A 20,705-nucleotide genomic window follows, 5' to 3' on the forward strand; every position below is an offset into this window, starting at 1 on the left:
ACTCCACAGGCCCTGGTTGATACTGGGAAGAGTCCCCCAGAGGGTGTCCCACGCCTCAGTGTGCTGCATCATTTTTTTTTTTTTTTTTTGAGACGGAGTCTCGCTCTGTTGCCCAGGCTGGAGTGCAGTGGCCGGATCTCAGCTCACTGCAAGCTCCGCCTTTCGGGTTTACGCCATTCTCCTGCCTCAGCCTCTCGAGTAGCTGGGACTACAGGCGCCCGCCACCTCGCCCGGCTAGTTTTTTGTATTTTTTAAATAGAGACGGGGTTTCACCGGGTTAGCCAGGATGGTCTCAATCTCCTGACCTCGTGATCCGCCCGTCTCGGCCTCCCAAAGTGCTGGGATTACAGGTGTGCTGCATCTTAAGCACTTAATTTCTTGTGTAAATTCTGACTGCATCTCTCTCGATAGCAGGTCTTGGGAAGTGGTGGTTCAGGAACCGTGACTGGGGCAGAGCTGGTGGCTTTATAAGGTGACAGGTCCCTGATCACATCAAGGGCAGGTGTGCTGGAAGGACAAGATCTTCCCAAGGAGGTGTCCTCCTTACTGTGATTGCAAGAAGGGTCCTGGGTCTTCAGATGTTGGTAAGTGACCTCCTTCTCTTTACTGAGAGAGAGACCAGGGGTAACACCTCCAAAAAGAGACAGTGCCTCCCACCTTCCTGTACTTTATTGCCTCGGGGAGAGTACCCAGCTTCATGCTTTTGAGGCATAGTTCAGCAAACTTGGGATCAATTTGCTAGCTATTGTGGATCTTTATCATCAAAATGTATTAGATTATCTTGTATTAAGTCTTCGAGTGCCTTGGGCTATTTGAAAGATCTAGTTGGAGCTAGAATTTCATTCTGTAAATATGTGATCTCAGGTGCATTTTAATAGAGGCAGGAGGCAGAGAAATCCTAGGCAGACAGGGGCAGGTCCCCATGAAACCCCAACTTCAAGCCAAAACCAGTCCAAAACCCACAGACCAGAGTGAGAACTTCCATTCCTGTTTGCCTACTCTCTTTCAATTGGTTTTTTCTCAATAATGCCTTTTAAGCAATCGAATGTTGCCCTTCCAATAGTACATATGGCCTGGCCTGCCCCCATCCTGTGCCTCTAAAGACCCCAGGCTCAGTTGGTAGAGGGGAGATGGCCTAACTTGGGGGAGGAGACCTGCTGACTTGGGGAGAAGACAACCTGCCATTTTCGTACCCTCTCCAGCTCCCCTCCCTGCTGAGAGCTATTTTCATCGCTTGATAAAATTATCTGCCCTCACCATCCTTCAGTAGTCAAGCATGACCTCATTCTTCTTGGATGCTGGACAAGAGCTTGGGGCCCACTGAGTGTGGGTACCAGAAAGGCTGGCCCTTTGCCCCCGCTAGTGGAGGGCAGCTGCCCCACACTACAGGGTCAGGGCTGACTGAGCGGCTAACACACCTCTGTCCATTGGGCTGTGGATGATGGAACTAAAAAAGCTAATTAGCACATTAACACCCACTCTGGGGATCTGGGGTCACGGGCACCCTTGCCTGGGTACCACTGTGTTCCTCTCCAGGCAACACGCCTGGTCTGGCTGCGGGCTTTACCCGGAGCTTGCTCCTGTGTCTTCAGAGCGACGAGCTGGATCCTGTACTCACTTGCTCACATGCTCCCTCCCACAAGGGGTTGAGTGCAGGAGGCCAAGTAGACAAGGCACCCCTGCTGGGAGTCCAGCAAAGAGCCTGAGAAAAATCTTGCATCAGTTTCACAACCTTCTGTGACGTGTCCCACATAAAGATGAAGAAAGTGAAGAACAGCGGGATGAAGGCCTTGCCCAGACGTGATAGCTCCTGACAGTGCAGTAGGACCATGGCTGCCTCAAGGGGGTCCTTCCCCACGTCCTGCCTTAGAGAACCCAAGCTTGGGTTTAGGAACTCCTAGGGGCAGTAGCAGTGAGGGTAGAGTAGGGTGACAAGAACCCTGACCTTCTGTGGCTTCAGCCCTCACAATTGTATGTTTGCAAGGCACTGAGGAATCCAGGGTCCATTCCCCACTGGCAGGCCTTTTGATGCGTTCTTCCAGCAAGTTTCATTCGGCAAGAAAAGCACACACTAGTGGACAGGCCAGCAGGCTAAGAGAGAATGCATCATTATCACCATAGCGTGTTATCACTCCTGCCAGCCTGCAACCAATGAAAGCACAAATACAACAAATAGGACGCCATTCTAAGAATGTCCACTTGCAGTCACAAGAATTTCCAGACCACTTCCCAACTAAACATACTCTCTAGGTCCCTTGTCCAGGAAGCTCTTGTCCCCTTTGCTTCTCCACTGTTATGAGTGACATGATGGCCATCAGCACTTCTCTGTCTACACCAGGAGCTATAAGACTCGCTGAGCATGTCTGCAACCTGGGAAACCTGCTTTGATGAACACGATGCTTCTTACCTGGGAGGACAGGCGGATACTTTGCAAGGCACCAGCCCCGTGACAGGTCGAGTCTTGGGATTGCAGAAAGATGTATTTACTTGAAACTTCAGGTCTCTGTAGCAGCCCTCTCTCACAGTCATCTGTCCTGTAGAGAAGGATGAAAAGTAGAATAAAGACTCACATGCATGCCCCACAGTAAAAGGTAGATGGTGAGCTAATAAAATATCTTTTAAAAAATCTTAGCCACACTGGTATATCTTTGTGTTAATGACCAACTGGCCAACTATTAATATTCCACTTTTCTGACCTGTCTTCATAAGTTGTAATTAGTGAGTTTCATTCATTTTAAGATGTATATATTTTCCCTCCATATTTTTATTTTAACGTCTTTAAAGTCAACATTCGTTTTGCGATTGATGTCGTCATACATTTGCTGAAGTGTACCTGCTTCTTTTCTACTCTTTCCATAGCTGAAAACACCATTGGATTTTCAGCAGAAACACCAATATTAAATATGCCTGTTCCACTTTTCCATTTGAGATGACAACAAGAAACAGTAATAAATCAGCAGGAAACACAGACAACAAAACAACAAGCAGTTTGTCACCAGAAAATTCAGAGAGCTAAATCTGAAAGGCTAACTTTAACAATCATGGCTTAGGTGTTGCATAGAAGGAAGTCGATGGAAATGCAAGTTTGTTTGATTCTCAGCCTCTATCTATTTAAGACTTTGTGAACATTCCTATATTTGTTCAATATTTCAATTAATTAAATTTATCTCAAAGGGACTTTAACTTAAGTGAGGTACCAGGAATAGTCAATTCACTGAGACAGAAAGTAGAATGATGGTTACCAGGATCTCGGAGGAGGGAGAATTGGGAGCTAATGTCTAATAGTCACAGAGTTTCCGTTTGAGAAGATGAAAAAATTCTGGAAATGATGCTGGTGATGGTTGTACATCAATGTGAATGTACTTAATAGTACTAAAATGTACATTCAAAAATGGTGAAAATAGCAAATTTTACATATATTTTGCCACAATAAGAAAGAGATACTTTGGGAAGCTGAGCTGGGTGGATCACAGGGTCAGGGGATAGAGGCCATCCTGACCAACTTGGTGAAACTCCATCTCTACTAAAAATACAAAAATTAGCTGGGCGTGGTAGCATGTGCCTATATTCCCAGCTACTCAGGGGTTTGAGGTAGGAGAATCGCTGGAACCAGGGAGTTGGAGGTTGCAGTGAGCCGAGATCGTGCCGCTCACTGTACTCCAGCCTGGCGGCAGAGCAAGACTCCGACAAAAAAAAAAAAAAAAAAAAAAAAAAAAAAATTACAGCTAAAAGACACTTTGAGGAATGATATTAAAGAGTGAATGCAGGACCAGGCATGGTGGCTCACACCTACAATCCCAGCACTTTGACAGGCTTAGCCACGTGAATCGCTTGAGTCCAGGAGTTTGAGACCAGCCCGGGCAATATGGCGAAACCCCATCTCTACAAAAAATACAAAGAATAGCCAGGCATGGTGGCATGCGCCTGTAGTCCCAGGTACTCAGGAGGCTGAGGGGAGGATCACGTGAGCCTGGAAGGCAGAAGCTGCAGTGAGCCGAAATGGTGCTTCACTGCACTCTAGCCTGGATGACAGAGGGAAACCCTGTCTCAAAAGAGTTAACGCAGTAGGGGAAAAAATAAATAGAACCAAACTAGTGTTGATTTAAAATTAACACAAAATATTTGGGAGGCCAAGGCGGGCGGATCATGAGGTCAGGAGATCGAGACCATCCTGGTTAACACAGTGAAACCCCATCTCTACTAAAAAATACAAAAAACTAGCCGGGCGAGGTGGCGGGCGCCTGTAGTCCCAGCTACTTGGGAGGCTGAGGCAGGAGAATGGCCTGAACCCAGGAGGCGGAGCTTGCAGTGAGCTGAGATCGTGCCACTGCATTCCAGCCTGGGCGACAGAGCGAGACTCTGTCTCCAAAAAAAATAAATAAATATAAATAAATAAATAAGCAAACACAAAATACATTCAGAACTAAAAGTGATTTTATCACTGCCTTTGGAAATACGGATGAAGGAGTCCTGCAGATTGGGCAGAACACCTGTTTTCACTCCTCTGCAGCCCAAGCTGTGTACAACTCAGATGGACTCAGACAACTCAGAGTTTGCTTATAAGGAAATACAACAAAGAGATTGTCTCCGAGGAGGAAAGGAGCAGACTGTAGACACCAGGCATGAAAATCTCTCATGCCAGTTCCACAGAAGTCAAACCCCTCCTGACTTAAAGAGAATTGAAAGTCTCTAAAATATACATTGAAAACAAGTTTGACATTTTGGCATTGCTTAGTCAAAAGGAGTGGGGCCATTCAGAAGGGAAAGTCACACTCCACACATTATCAGTTTTCTCAAGTGTAAAGAGGAGGGCAGCTCTCCTAAGTTCTAAAGCAGGAGCCACTGTAGGAGCTCATGGGTCTAAGCCCCAAACCACCCATTTTTTGGGGTTTAGCCCTTTGAGCATTGATAAAGCAGAAAGAGAAGTTACATAGGACCCTCCTAGTTTTGTAAAACCAGTCATCTCTCTGCTAACTTGGCAGAATTATATATTTAACCCAGGTAAGTGCATGATGCCCCCTTAAGGTGAATTTTGCAATTATTTCTCTGATTTTAGTGATCTTTGATCGGGAATAGGTTGTTTAAAAATGACTTTGATACATATTCTAAAAATGTAAGAAAATTATTTTAACATATTGAGCCTCTTGAAAGAGAATATTTCTATGAAAGAACAAGATTTAAACCGCTACAGACTAAAAGCAAGAGGACTAAGGAGGCATCCATTGAAGATGGACCTAAATCCCTTTGGGCAACAGAAAGACAATACAAGTAAATATTTCTAGTACTCTGGTAAGTTTGCAGTTTCAACATCTGTTCTAAAAGATCAATTTAGGAAAATCAAAGATGGATTTGGGATTGGCCTTTGATTGTCCAACATCCCCCCAGGTAGGTGTAGTGGAGGTGGGGGGAGGGAGCTGCTCAGGGCAGCCTTTGAAAGGGGACGACACGGTGGGGCGAGAGTAATGCTAAAAGAAAAGAAAAACTCAGGATTCCAATTCACTACGCCAAAAGGAAAAATCAAGCTGAAAACTGAGTCATGCAAAAAGCTGCCTTTCCTTTTGTTCCTAAAAAGAAAGCTGCAGATACAAGGTTAAACACCCCCACTGGTAGCTACCGCATGTTCACCTTATCTGGTGTACAGTGCCAATTTACTGAGTGAGATGAATACTCAGTTGACGATTCCCTGCCTGCTCCTTTTCCCTTGTGACCTGTTGATTCAGTAGTGGGACCATAACCTTACTCTTTCCCCTCCAGTCCACTTCTCCCCTTTAAATATTGAAGCTTTCAAAATAAATCATCTTTGGAGAAAGGCACAAACCACAGACTGTGTTTCTGGGATTCTGTCTTCCTTTCTTCTGGCCTATCCTTAATCTCGGCAAAATAAACTTCTAAATTGACTGAGATCTGTCTCAGATACTTTTTACAGTAAACAGGGTGGATTTCTAGAATTCTGATGCTCAGCTGCCTGAACCTCGATTCAACAGATGTGTCCTTGTGTTGGAGACGAGAGTAGAAGTGGAATCTGCAGAAGCCTGAGTGGTCATAGGATCCCGCTCCATCCGTGATGCTGGACAAGGCTCGGTTGCAGCTCAGGTGGGACTCAGCGGGTCAGAGACATGTGCAGGTGTGTACAGGATTCACAGAGGTTGTGCACGATGACCCAAATCGCTGCACAGTGGAAAGGATGTCCCAGAAACATATCACTGTCAGTGTCCCTGAGATAGTAGTGGACCAGCTCTGTGAGCCAACACGTCACACTCAACACAGACACAGGTACCGAGGGGTGGGCAATGATGTGCCCCAAATGCCTCATAGTCAAGGCCTCATAACCACTTCCACCCTCAGGAGGGAAGAGCAGCACTCTGTTCTGGATCAGCTTCTGTTTTCCAGCAAATGAATGTCCTTTTAAAAATGGCATTTCCTTTTAAAAATATACATACACATGCACACATTCCTGCCACTCCCAGACTAAAAGCCCATTTTTTTTCTGTGTTTAAGCTCCGGACTTCCCAGCCTTGCCCTTCTAGCCCTGTGATGCTGTGACCCTGCCCTGCAAGCTCTTCTATGGTCCTCTGACTCCCCAGGGCCGTCCACCTGCTGTTCTCTCCACCTGGGGTGCTGTGCTCTACCGCCATGCCTCTGGGCTTCCCCGGCAGGTTTCTTCTCATCCCTTTCAATCGGAGTCAAATACCCGCTTCTTTAGATTCCTTGGCTCACTGGTTCTCAAGCTTGAGTGGGTATCAGAGCACCCTGGAAGGGCTCATTCATTAAAACAAGGAGTGCCAGGCTCTGCTTCTAGATTTCAGCTGCAGCAGGTCTGTGGTTGGGTCTTAGAATTTGCATCTCTAACAAAGGCTCAATTGCTACTGCTGATGCTGGACCAAGGACTACACTTTGAGAAGCATAAGTCTGCTCTGGGCAAACTTAGAAGCCACCATTGATTTCTATTTCAGTTTACCCCAGTGTGATTAGTACACACAGCTCCTAAGACCCCTGGGATCTCTGGAATACGGAACTTTCAGTCCTCACACCCTGACCTCACCAACATCCAGAGAGGGCAAAGAGGCTTGAGACCTGGCTAATCACTGATGGCTGATGATTTAATCAATCATTCTGATGTCATTCAACCTCTTTAATGATGGAGTTCAGAGAGATTGGTAGTTGGTAAACACATCCACATGGTGGGGAGTAGCACATCCCAACTCCATGGGGTCAAAAGCCCCTGTGCTCGGGACCCTTCGAGACCTCAAGACCTACGTAACTCTTCGTCATTTGTAACCTTTGTAGTAAACCTATGATCGTAAATCAAGTGGCTTCTTGAGTTTTATGAGCCATTTTAGCAGATTAGCAAACCTGAAAGGGAAAGTTTAGCAGATTAGCAAACCTGAAGGGGAAAGCCTGTGGGAACCCCTGACTTTGTAGGCAAGTTGTGGGTACCCATGAGACCCAAGACTGGAAACTGGCATCTGAGAGGAGGACAGTCGTGGGGAATTGAGCTCTTACCCCTCTGGGGTCTGAGGCTAATTCCAGGTAGTCAGTATCAGAATTGAACTGAATTGTAGGACACCCAGCTAGCAGCATCTACAGAATTGGAGAACTGGTTGTTAGTGTGGAAAAACCCCACTGATTTGGTGTCAGAAGTGCTGTGAATAAAAACAGTTCATGTCCAGCTAGCTCAGCTTTATACACATTTGCCCTGAAAAAGGGTAGCAGTAACATCTTTTCCTTTCAAAGCATCCCAGTTGTTTGCATTACGTTGTAGTTTGCATTATGTTGCAGTTTGCATTACATCATTACATCCCTGTTTGCATTCCAGTAATGCATTACATGGTGACTCTAATTATAAGGTTCTGTTAACATTTGTGTGTCATCTGTTGGAACAGATTTCTCAGGGGCAGAGTGCATGTGTTATTCATTGTTATAATTTCAGTAGTAAGCATGGATTTGTTTGTCACTTCACTTAGTAAGTAGTTTTTGAGTAAATTCTGTTATATTCATTAACTTTTAAGCTTGGACAAGTTACTAGTGGATTAACTAATACTTATTCCCCCAAACATCATCAAAATGGGGTATATTCTTTTCTTTATATATTACTTAAGGGCAAACTGGGGCACAATTTCGATGACTGACTCATGTATCAATGCTGAGATGCAGTTTGAAGATGTTTAATGAACCCACTTTCCACTCGCTAACTAGGGCTGAGAGACTATTAAATTAGAAGAAGAAACAAATGTTTGTTTTAAAATGTTCTGCAGAAAATCTTACAGACTTCCTTAAGTGTAATAGTTATGATGATCCAATTTAAATAAGAAACATACTGAATAATGATACTATTTTTCTAAAACTGTTAGAGGTCTAATGAATACAGGTGAAAATTAATCTGTTCCTCTACGTACACTTACTTTTCAAGTTTAAAGTCCATTTTTTAATTCTTAACCAAACTCTTATGGCTTTTAAGGAGGTGTGATTCTATAAATAATGGCTTCAGTTTGGTTTCCTGTTTTGAAATTAAAAACATGTGAAATTCAAACCTTTTGTTCAAGTCTGAATAAAGAATCATGCCTTTATGATCATTGATGATTCTATGCAAGGTACAGTCTCTTAACAAAGCAAATAAGGAATCTGTTTTGCTTTGAAATAGAAACAGAAGTTGACTTTATTCATGGCCTTAGATTTTTTTCTTATTGGAGACATTTGTTTGGCTTCACTCGAACTGCCTCAGTGTGGGCAAAGTCCCAGGTCCAAGTCTCAGAACTTTTACCTGTTAATTGGATAACAGGGAAGTCTGGATCTAGTAAGTCATGTGATAATTTAGTAACAATGTAGTAAAAAAAATTTAAAACTCAATGAAAAACACTGTGTTTGTCCAATGTATGTGCAAGTTTTGCCTCAGCCAGTTATTTTTTAGCTGTGACTTTAGAAACCTTTTGTTTTCCTTAATGAGACTTTACTAGCATTTTAGGCAACAACATTCCTTGTTATGTAGCACAGCAGTGCATATTGCAAGACTTTTAGCAACCCTGGATCCTGCCCACTAAATGTCAGTAGCATCCCTCTCCCAATTATCATGACAACTAAAATCTGTCACGGGTTTCCAAATGCTCCTTATGAGGGACAGTAGAAGCTTCAGTTGAGAACACCTGATGGATGACAAGCACATAAGGTAAGTATATAATTAGGAAATAAAAGAGGAATGTAAAGTGTTCCTTTGAAAGTTTTAGCAATTAATAGAAATAGAGCAAAAAGAAGAGCAGGTAGCAGGTTCCAAAAAAACTTACTTAAGAAAATGATGAAAATGCTACAAAAGATAATCCATGGAATGTAGCTAAAGCAGTATTCAGAGGACAATTCATGGCCTTAAATACTTATGTCAATATATGAATAAGAATAAAAATAAGTGAATCAAATATTTTTAATTAGGATGTTAGAAATAAAGGATAGCCCAAGAAAGCAGAAAGAGGGATCTGATATAGAAACAAAAGTCAATATATTAGAAACAGAAGTCAATATGTTGAACATAATAACATACAACTTTGCATACCTTCTTCTTTCGCACTCTCCTCTGTATCACAGGTTCTAAAAATCAGGAGTACATTTTCTAACTCTCTTATCTGTGAAGCTTTCAGTTAGATCCCACCAATCAGAGGCACTAGCATGAGATTTGGAAGGTGAAAGAGAGTGAGAAGCCACATGCTCCCATCTTTGGAAGCAGTGGATGTAAGGATAGGTTTTGGCAGATGCAAAGGTCTGTGGCCATCTTCAAACCTTCCCTGGGAATCACTTGCTCCAGTGCTGGATTACCTGTAATCATCACCATTGATCTCTAAAAGTTTCTGCAACTTTCTGGCTTTTCAAAATCCAGAGTAACTCTGAGAGCTACAGATGTCTGGCCTTTACTCCTTCAATCTTTCTATTTTGTAAACAACCAATCCTCTGTATTAATTAACTTCTTGCTTGAAATACCTAGAAATGTTTCTATTTTCTTGGTGAAACTGTCACTGATTCATTGACTTCATGAAGAAAATAAATAGTAAGCACCAATATGCTAGATAAGAAATGAGAATAAGAAAATATTTACATGTAGAAGAAATGAAAATAATCTAATGGGATACTACTTCCAAATATATAAAATTAAAATTTAAATTATACATTTAAAAATATGGTTTTCTTAATTAGAAAAACTAACTCCAGAAGGGATAAACAATCTAAGTAGTCCAATTACCACACATAATAATATAAAAGCTTACCAAAGATCTAACTCCTTCAAAAAGCAACTGATTCAGCTGCTTCAAATATATTTTACCAAATGCTAGGAGACAGTTAACACCAAAGCTATTAAATTGTTCCAGAGCATAAAAAATATGAAAGATTTCTAGCATTTATAGAAATGAATGTAGTATATTTTAGCACACAAAAGAAAACTACAGCTCAATAATACTTAGGAATATTAATGAGAAAAATACCAAATAAATTAAGAGAAGGCAAGATCAAATAGCATATTAGAAAGAAATAAATCATCAGATAATGATTCACAGCAGGAATGTAAGGATGGTTCAATGTCAAGAAAATATGTTAATATATTTCACCATTTAATGAATTAAAGGACAAACATAAACTCCATAAATGTAATAAAGTTCAGCATTTCATAAATTTACCCTCTATTTTTGATAAAAATATTAATGAAACAGACAACAGATGGATATTTACTCACATCACTGTATCTGAATATTTGTATGAGTTTGTGTGTTTATGTGTGTATGTAGGTACTTGTATGTTCATTTAAACCTAGAAGCTAGCATTATGGGAAACACTAGAAATATTACTATTAAAGTCAGAAATAAAAAAAATTAACTATTATTAGTTAAAATTATTTTGGAGATGCTGGCTGACACAATTTGACAAAATATAAAGAATATAAGGAGTATGAAAGTTATGACAAGGGGAAAGCTTATGTGGTATGATTATGTATCTAGGAAGTTCAAGAGATAGGTGTTAAGATGGATCTGATAACTGATTATTGGAAGTGGGGAAAAGAAAGGACTAGAAACAGGGAGAGCGAGATGAATGATCAGAGATTCTTGGGTAACTTGAAAAAAATCAAACCTGACTGTAAAAAGTCCAGAGAAGTATCTGAGGTAACTGGGAAACTGACCCCTGTTGCCAAGAAGGTGTGAATTCACTACAATGGGGCAAACCAAGCAAAGGTGCCCTTCAGGCCACCGTAGGTGTAGGACTGACAAAACAGAGATAGAGGCAGAGATTCATGCAAAAAGACACAAGCCCCTTCCTGGGTAGTGATGGTGGGGAAAAGCATTTGATAAGCCATCACTCTAAGGGAGAATACAAAGAAAGGAGGGCCCTGATCTTGTTAGACATCTGCATTCATGGAAATAAATAGGTCTTGGAAATCCAGAGGAAAGAAGTTTCAAGGGAGCAGTGGCCAGCTGTTGAAGGCTGCAGGGAGGCCAGCGAGGAAGGGCTGAGGAAGAGCCTATGGATGTGGTGACCAGGTGGGGTCTGGATTGAATGATCCTTGAAGATGATGTGGATTGCAGAGATGAAACTGAGGCACTGGGGATGAGTTGGTAGTCCCTTGGTGGGAACGCAAGCAGGAAGTACAGATTGCACTGATGAAAACCTTGTGAGAGGAAAATAAATCTTGGGACTTCAAAATTACTAAGCTAAAGGGAAAAGTCAAGCTGGGAACTGCTTAGGGCAAACCTGCCTCCCCTTCCGTTAAAGTCATCCCTCTGAGGCTCACCTGAGACAAACGCATATCTGATTGCTTCCTCACCCCTATTGTTTATGTAAAAATGCAGAACTGCTGAGCCAGACTTAATAGTGTATTCAGTGGAAGGCTGATCAAGGACTCTAAAGAATGCAGCCTGTTGTCTTTTATCTACTTGTAATCTGGAAGCCCCCACTTTGAGTTGTCCCGCCTTACTGGACTGTACCAATGTACGTTACACATACTGATTGATGTCTCATGTCTCCCTAAAAATGTACAAAAGTAAACTGCACTACCAACTACCTTGGACACATGTCTCAGGACTTTCTGAAGCTGTGTCATAGCAGTGTCCTTAATCTTGGCAAAACAAACTTTCTAAATTAACCAAGACCTGTCTCAGATATTTTGCATTCATAAGCTTCACATTGAAAAGCAAAGAAGGAAGAAGAGGAGTAGGAGAAAGAAGAGTTTACGATTATGGAGGCCTGAGCACATTTAAGAAAAAGGAATGGTTGGGAAGAAGAGGGAAGAATGACATTGAATGAAAAAAAGGGTATATTTGATGATAAGAAATGTGGATAATGGGATGAAGAGCACCAGTGGAGAATTTCATTTAGAGAGGAGAAGCATCCCCTCTGGGGCAAAAAGAAATGACAAGATGAGTAACAGAGGACCCTTGAGAGAAGGTGGTGGGAGCAAACTGATGCTTACATGTGGCACGGCCTTCCCTGCATAGGGGAACGGAAAGTGCCTGGTGTACACGCAGAGACCTAGGCTGATGGAGACAAAAACATATGGAACCTATTGCAGCATATTCCATCATAGGTTTGGCTTTCAATTTGCTTCTGAGGGTAAAGTGTTGACTTTAATCCTTAAAGATCAGTAGGGTTTGGGATTCTGTTAACAGAAATTGTTTTCCTCTTTTTACAAAATTACCATGATTAAAGTCATATTGCGGGGGTGGGGGGACAGTCTGCTAATGATCCTCAGGCTTGCTTCCTGGGAGTTCTCCAGGGAAGCCTTTGTCTTCAGTTTTCTCCCCCATGCACTAAGGCATCTCCACTCACCTTTCAAAGGTCATAAAGGCTGGCCTTTCCCTATCCCAATGCCTGAGCGACAATCTTTTGATTGCCACTTTAAAATTAACTGCTGCATTCAGTGGAGTTATTGTTTTTCCTTAAAATGCAGCTTTTCCCCCAGAGAAATCATTTTCTCCTTGTGACTTCTGAATGCCAGAGATTCCAGCAATCTCTCTGGGGGCTCCCTGGAGTACAAGCCAGGAACTGGTGAGTGTCCTTTGCATATAATGTGTTTGGAAAGAAGTCCCCTGGTGAAAACACAATGGAAAGCGACTTTCCTGTGCATCCTAGACACTGAGACATAGTATTAAAAGCACCGACTACCTGGCCTCATGCCCAGGGCTTTTGATTCAGCAGGTCTGGGCTAGAGGCCCAAGAATCTGCATTTCTTAGGAGTTCCCAAGTGATGCTGATGCTGCTGGCCTGGGGTCCTATGATTCAGAGAGCATCTCAGTCACTCTTCCACAAGATTTCTTACACAGTGATCTTACCCTGGCAGGCACCCAGGTTCATGAAAGTGAAATCAGAATCTTCAGAACTCAATCTCTTTTCAGTCTCTGTGCCATAGAATTAAAAATTTCTGTGTGTGTGTCACACGCACACATATTTGTAGTCAGGACTTCCCCAAGAGAAAAGGTTTTAGCCTTTTAGAAACCACCCCATTTGAAACACTCTCCATAAAAGTGAAGCCAATGTTTGTAATTTCTAAGGAACTTTCTTTAGAGTATGGAAGCATTATTTGTTTATAGTCTGTTGAAAGTAGGAATAACACTTGGATATATTAATAATTGCTCAAGAATGTGAGCTGCCACATTAGAAGTGGGTTGTTCATGCTCATATCTAAGGAGAAACTCTCTGCAAATGAAGGATACAGATGACATAGTGACATAGAAAAAGCTGATCACTAGACCCCTCCTGAAGGGAAGGTATGCATTTGCAGAGCTGTGCATCGAGGGAGAGACGGGTTGGGTGCACTAAGATGCTTAACAGTGATGTCTTTCAAGGAGGGGTGTCTCAGGAATGATTTGTGTTCTTTACATTTATTTATGACACTTGTAATGAAAAACATGCCCAAAACTTGCAAATTTCAGCCTTCATGAAGGTGGATATCCTGTCTTGCTGACACCCTGGGCAGGCTTGGCTCAAGGACACTGGGGAGGAGGCCCCGACTGCTCTGAACTTTCCTATCTGCCTGCACTCTCTCTGTCCACCACTACTCTAGCCTCTTCTTCCCCTGACTGCCCAGAGGGTTCTGCATCCAAAGAGGCCTAAGGGGTGAATGGAGGGAGGAAGGAGCCAGGGGCTACCGGGTAGCTGACATTTGGTTTTACTTTGATTCATCTTATATATTGCTGACTGACCAGACCACAGAACTGGAGAGGCCTTAGAGGCCTCTTTAAAACACACATCTCTGCCTGTCCAGAAGTGAACATGTGCACGCACGCACGCACGCACACACACACACACACACACACACACACACAGAAGAGGCAGACAGGGTGATGAACCAGTTGAAGTACCTTTCTCAGCAGAAGGCAGAATAGAAGTTAGTCCCAAACACCACCCTCTCCACCACACCATCCATCACACCAGGGTCCTGCTCCTGGATCCTGGACCCTGTCAGGGATCACACAGGTGTCACATGGTTGGGTTACTAAAGAGTAGGTTTGAGTTACGCTTAATCCAGCGCTATTGGGAAACACATGAGATCAGAAGGTCTTTGCTTGACTGGAGAACCTGAAGTCGTAGGCTGCTCAGGGACATTCAGATTTCTTCTTCCATATCTTTGATTTTGTCCCTTATTTTCTGCACGGCTCCTATCAGACCAGCTCCCCTATAGGATTTCTCCCTAAATCCTCTCTCAAACTCTTGCTTTTCTGTTGTCAGTTTGATATGAACAGGAGGCAGGGAAATACTGGGTAGAAGAGGGCAGGGTCCCTGGTAAGGGTTCCACCCTCAAGCCTGGACCCACAGCCCAAAGTGAGAACTCTCCCTGTTTTCTTGCAAGAATGTTGCCTTTTGGCTTCACCTTGCCCCCTGTCTTGTGCCCATAAGAACCCCAAACCTCAGACTCAGTGGACACACACATACACAGAAGCGAGAAGCATCTGAACATCGAGAGGAGAAAAGTAGCAGGACATTGGAGACTATGGTTGGAGAGGAGTTCAGTCAGGGATGGTTGGAGAGGAGTTTGGCTGGGGACAGCCAGATTCTAGGGGAAGATTATCTTCCCACTCCATCCCCTTTCCAGTTCCCTTTCCTGCTGAGAGTCACTTCCACCACTCAGTAAAGTCCTCCACGTTCACCACCCTTCAATTTATTCCTGTGACCTGATTATTCCTGGACGCTGGACAAGAACTCAGGCACCAAGAGGACAGGGTGTAAAAGGCTGTCACCTGACCCTTCACTGAGCTGGTTAATACTTAGCAGTCTACAAATGCTAAAAGAGCACTGATTGTAACACAGGCCCTCTGGGGCTCCAGGAGTCTCAGACACCCCTTCCTGGATGGCAGAGCTACGAGAGTATTGTAACACACTTTGATGCTACTACAGGGCCCAGGCAAAGCCTGCTTCCACCACACAGGAGCCACCAGCCAGTTCCAACGTTCATTCACTCTGGTTCCTACATCCATCTGCTTGTGTGCTCCTTCTCATAAGGGATTGAGCACAGTGACTGAGTAAATAAGTCACCCCCTTCCCGGGTCTCATGCAGGGAGTCAAGGGCACTTTCTCCTCTCATATTCAGAACACTGTGCCAATCCATGTTTCCATTCTCCAGTAACAAGACATCTATTTCCTACCTATCCACCTCCCATGTAGGAAAAACTACAAGAGCTAAACCTAAGCAAAAGAAACTACACTCCAGTTCTTGCACACTCTGTTTTCAAAGGATTTTTCTTGGGTCCTTAATCAGAGACTTTTGATGACAATACACATGTAATTTGCTTGCTCAAGATCTTGGATTAGTCTACTTAGACCTAAAGTATTCAGTTCTTGTATGGGACATCAGCAAATCCTCGGCCTTCAGGCTCCAGGACTTACAGCATTCTTTTCCAGCCATCACCTCAGACTCAGACTGGAAGACACCTCTCTGGTTACCCTGTTTCTGTAGCTTGCATACGGTGAATTACGTAAGCCAATCTCTCCCAATCAATCTCTTTTTCTCTACATAGATAGATAGATAAGTAGATAGACAGATACGTCCTTTTGGTTGCTTCTCTGGAGAACGCTAATATACCAAGCCATATAAACAGTAATAGACACAAAAGTGAATTCAAATGTTTATTCCATTGACTAATTTCATATGTATGAATATTCTGAGAATGCAAAAATATGTACAGACAGCCATATGTCCAACAGTATTGAGGCTTTCCAAGGTCTATTATTATACCAGATTTTGGATGATTATGTTTTAGATTCATCTCACATGATGGAATGGAGTCTCCTTGGCCGTTTAGCTCAGGTATTACTTCTCTGGACATTTATGGAGACTCAGGTATTATTTCTCTGACTAATGGCACGTCCATGAAGCAACTTCTCAGCAGTACTTACAATCACTTATCTTTGTCAGAAAGAAAAATCACAGAGTCTATTTGAATGCCAGAATCACAGAGGCCAATTTTCTAAATGATCTATATTAATAGATAAAAGAAAGGAAGGGCATAAGCTTCAAAAGGTAATGTAAGAAACTCAGAGAGAACAATCCATTAGCTGTGGAAAGACAAACCCTGGCCATGGGGTGGTGAGTTTGATGAGCAATGTGCTTGGGCACTGCTTTCATCTTTTTACAGAAACCAACTCTGGCCAGGTCTTTGGAAACCACTTAAAAACCATCATGTTTGCCGGACCGTCTAGAAGAAGAGTCTTAAGTCTGAAAGATCATGATTTCATCAAAGAATTGCTGAGTTTTCCATAATTCGAACTATAGAATGAATTCCAGCTGTTGCCAAATGCTTTATCCTCCTTTTATAAAGAAAAAGAAAAAAAAAATCAAACCAATTCTGTAAGCAAAATTACATGGAAAACCAGACGATGTTCCACAAACGAATGCATGAGCTCTCAAAAGAAGCATGCATTGTTTCTATCACATGTGCTAGATATATTACTGATGCCTCATGCATGAGCATTACAGAACCTTGAACTTGGAAGAGGGAAGACAGCTCAAGAGAACTGGTGTATTCCTGGATGCAGTCCAAATTCTGAATGGTTCCCAGTGTATTTAAGTGCCAGGTTGGCCCGGCATGATCGCTGTGGACACATGTTATCTCAACATTTACTAGAGCTTGGAGGCTGAGGCACCTTCACATGTCTTACCAGAGGCAGATTCCCTGCTTCATAGGGAACTGGCTTCACTAGCTGATTTCCCTGACAGCCTTGACCTGTCAATGGCCAAGGGACATGCAGCCCATCTGGATATAGGTAGTAATTACCCATTTTTAAGGCTCCAAGTTTGCAGACTTAAGACCTGTGGGCAAAAGAGACCTGCACAGAGAAGGTGGAGAAGAACAGGCCATGGCCACATAGTGGGAACGTGGGAAGGACCCTGGTACCCCTGATGAGTGGAGGCTTGCTGCAACTGCACAGACTCTGGCAAAGGGAAAGAATTATTCCTGCTTTTTGGGAAGATGTGGGCTTCTTTGTTTGACCCTGGAGCTCTGAATACACTTGAAGAAATGGGCCCGGGTGACATCACACAGCCCAGGCCCCTGAAGAATACACCCCACTCTCTGGAAGACAAACCTTTGTTTTTTTCTCTGCTTTTTTGGGAAGAAAGGGGTTGGTGGGGAGGTAATACATTTTGTAATTTATAGGGACTTAGATAAAGAATGAAGAACAGGAGACATTTTTAGTAGATCAGCTCAAAGGTGACCCAAGGCAGGGAAGAAGAAACCAGAATCATTTCAAGTTGAACTCTGGGACCCAACCCTTGAGCCAAAGTTTAAATATGAAAGAGACACACCCACTCTAGGATTCAGAACATTCCAGCACACAAAGTGAGGATGGGGAAGATCTCATCTGAAGCAGTTCCTGTGAAAAAGATCTAGAAATGTTAGCCAATCAGATGGGCAATAGGAACCAAAACCCACTACTGCTCTTTAAAGCCATCTCACAGCAATGGAACTCAGAGGAAGACAGGCGTCCCAACTGCAGCTGAGCTGAGGCTCTTCCTGTGCACAGGCCTGGAGATCTCTCTGAATTCTCACAGTTCTTGGAACGCAACAGAGTCTACCATCTTGCATTGTCAGACATGGGCATATGGGTAACTCCTTGCTCCAGACTGCAAGTGATTTTGAGGACAGAACCAAGTATATACCATCTGTCCTTATACAGTCCGAACTCAGCATAGTGGCTCACACATTTAAGAAAAAATTGCTGGATCGAAGTACTCGATTCCCCAATTAAGATGCACAAATGTAAGATACCTCAACTAGCTATGACACTAAAGAGGTACTAAATAGTTTTCATGCAAAGCAACACCTACTTTGGCATTTCATTGTTCAATTCAGATAGAGAAGAAATCAAGCAAAGGTCTCTTGTATTTCCCCAGGTGGCTTTAAGATGTTTAGGGTTCAGATCCAAACACGTAAGCATTTGCTGACTGATGATCAATGAATGAATGGATAAATGGATAGTTTGATATCAACAAAGTAAGGCAAGTTTGCAAGTGATTTCAATCATTTTTTTCAAATTTAATCCCTAAATGAATTAAAGCTTAAGTCCTAGAAATATCTGTGGATGGTAAAGAGAATATTATTGAAAAAAATGTAAGAGAGGATGGTTTTCAAGCCAGTTTTAAGATCTGTCTGAGAAATTTTTGTTGTGAATTGGATGAATATTTCCATTTGAATAAAAATGCATCATCCCCAGACATTACAGCATACAAGTTGGACAATTTAAGACATAGGTAAAATTTTAATAAGTATTTTTATTTGGAAATAAATCAGAGGTTGGAGATTAGTGATTTGGAATACATTGAGCCTAGTGAATTGTAGATACTGACTTTAAAAGAGGACAGCATATATAATTTTGAGAAAAAGCTGATGTTTTGACAAGGTAAACAAAAGTCTAGTGAAGTCATTACCACATCAAAAAGTCTCCCTCTCAGAGACAGACACAATAGGATAAACTGGTTCTGAGCAATGTTGTTGGCATGCGGTTTCCTTATTTGAGTTTCATACCCCATTACCGATGTCCCAGATACCCACTGAGTGTCCAGTTAGGGCACAACGAACCAGGAACATTGAAATTAAAAAATGCAATTATGTCATAAAAGTGAGAGGAGAGAAAAAAGAAACAGAAGAAGCTGTCAAAAGGGAGATAAAAGGCATTACTTGGCTGTGTGAAAACCTTACTTCCTACAGAGAGATGGACCCATTGTAAGAGATAAGGAAATGAGATCTCTTTAAATCAAAAAGAATTATCCGTCCTCTTTTGATGCGAAGTAGTGTTTCTGGACTGAAGCAAGAGGTGGGGGAAATTTTCCAGCTATTTTCTTCCCATTCATGAATTCCATAACTGCCCCTTGTAGACCCTTAAATTCTCAAAGAGAGAGCTAAGAAAAAGATGATTTAAAAGTTTCAAATTCAGAACATTGGAAAGTCTATGCAAGTAGAAGCCTTAAAATTTCTAAAATATGCAGATAAGATGAAAATGGCATCTATACGTTCCCTTTTCCTTTGGGAATCAGGTCAAGAATTTTCAGGTGATGCACTGACCTAATCTTCTAAGAAATGAGAACAATAATCAAAGGTTATTATATCACGCTCACTGGCAAAGTTAATTATTCTCTCACAAAATTGAAAAACTGAGAATGAGACTCATATTGGATTTTCACCCTCCAATATCAATCATCCAAGCAGTTAAAATATGCTATTGTCAGATACCACAGAATTTAAATAATCTGATTTAACTTTTGAAATTTAGAAGGCTCCAACAGGATACAACTAATGAAGCATTTAATACACTCAAAGTAAGTGAGCATTTAGTTCTAAAGGATCTATGTCATCAGATATCATCAACTCCTGAAATCCTAAAGTTCAGCAAGGCAGAGACAGTAAATTCTGATAAACTGCTTAATCAAAATAACCACTTAAAATTAAGTAATGAAGTCTTGGGATATAAAAGCCCTTGTCTCATAAGCAGTCACTGTAATTAACATTCAGTGAATAAACTATCTTAGTTAAGACTATTGGGGGAAATTTTACAAGTCCCCCAAACATAGATCAAGGGAAAATTGAATACGAGAACTGAAGAAGATCAGCTTTCACCCTGAATGGCCATGAAACGTGAGCACCGCCTACGGGTGAGGTCGCCTCCTCATTGCTGATATTTCAATCTAATGTTCAATGGACTGCAACGCCCATTGCCAGGTAGAAGCTGTATTAGGAAAGGAAGACAGGAAGTCAGAGAACACGTTATGCTTCCCTGGCAGAATCATCTTTGTTAAAGAATGTGAACATCAGTAACAAGCTAAGTAGCAGTTTGGCTGTGGTTGGGTGACATAAGAATGGGAATCAGTAAACCTGTTTGAACCAAGTTACCTGCTAATGATAATAAGGATTGCTTCCAGGCATTGATATTCATACAGTCTTTACACTTCACAGACATGAAACGTGTCAGGCCTCTGCGCCCAAGCAAGCTAAGCCATCATATCCCCAGTGACCTGGACGTATACATCCAGATGGCCTAAAGCAACTGAAGATCCACAGAAGTGAAAATAGCTTAACTGATGACATTCCACCATTGTGATTTGTTTCTACGCCACCCTAACTGATCAATGTTCTTTATAATCTCCCCCACCCTTAAGAAGTTTCTTTGTAATTCTCCCCACCCTTAAGAAAGTACTTTGTGAGATCCACCCCCTGCCCCCAAAACATTGCTCTTAACTCCACCACCTA

At 42.3% G+C, this 20,705-nt stretch overlaps 1 protein-coding gene across 2 annotated transcripts in view; it reads right to left on the minus strand.

Annotated features, from left to right (window-relative positions):
* The window catches only part of LOC105489455 (ADAM metallopeptidase with thrombospondin type 1 motif 16), a 181,162-nt gene that overhangs the window by 55,720 nt on the left and 104,737 nt on the right, over positions 1-20,705 (minus strand). For both annotated transcript variants that reach the window (XM_011754286.3, XM_011754287.3), the window contains exon 18: positions 2,408-2,534. In XM_011754286.3, coding sequence (XP_011752588.2) covers positions 2,408-2,534 — 127 coding nt within the window. The remainder of the gene's footprint in view (positions 1-2,407; positions 2,535-20,705) is intronic.

The sequence above is a fragment of the Macaca nemestrina genome, chromosome 6 (assembly GCF_043159975.1).
Source record: "Macaca nemestrina isolate mMacNem1 chromosome 6, mMacNem.hap1, whole genome shotgun sequence".
In the NCBI taxonomy this organism is placed as follows: Eukaryota; Metazoa; Chordata; class Mammalia; order Primates; family Cercopithecidae; genus Macaca; species Macaca nemestrina.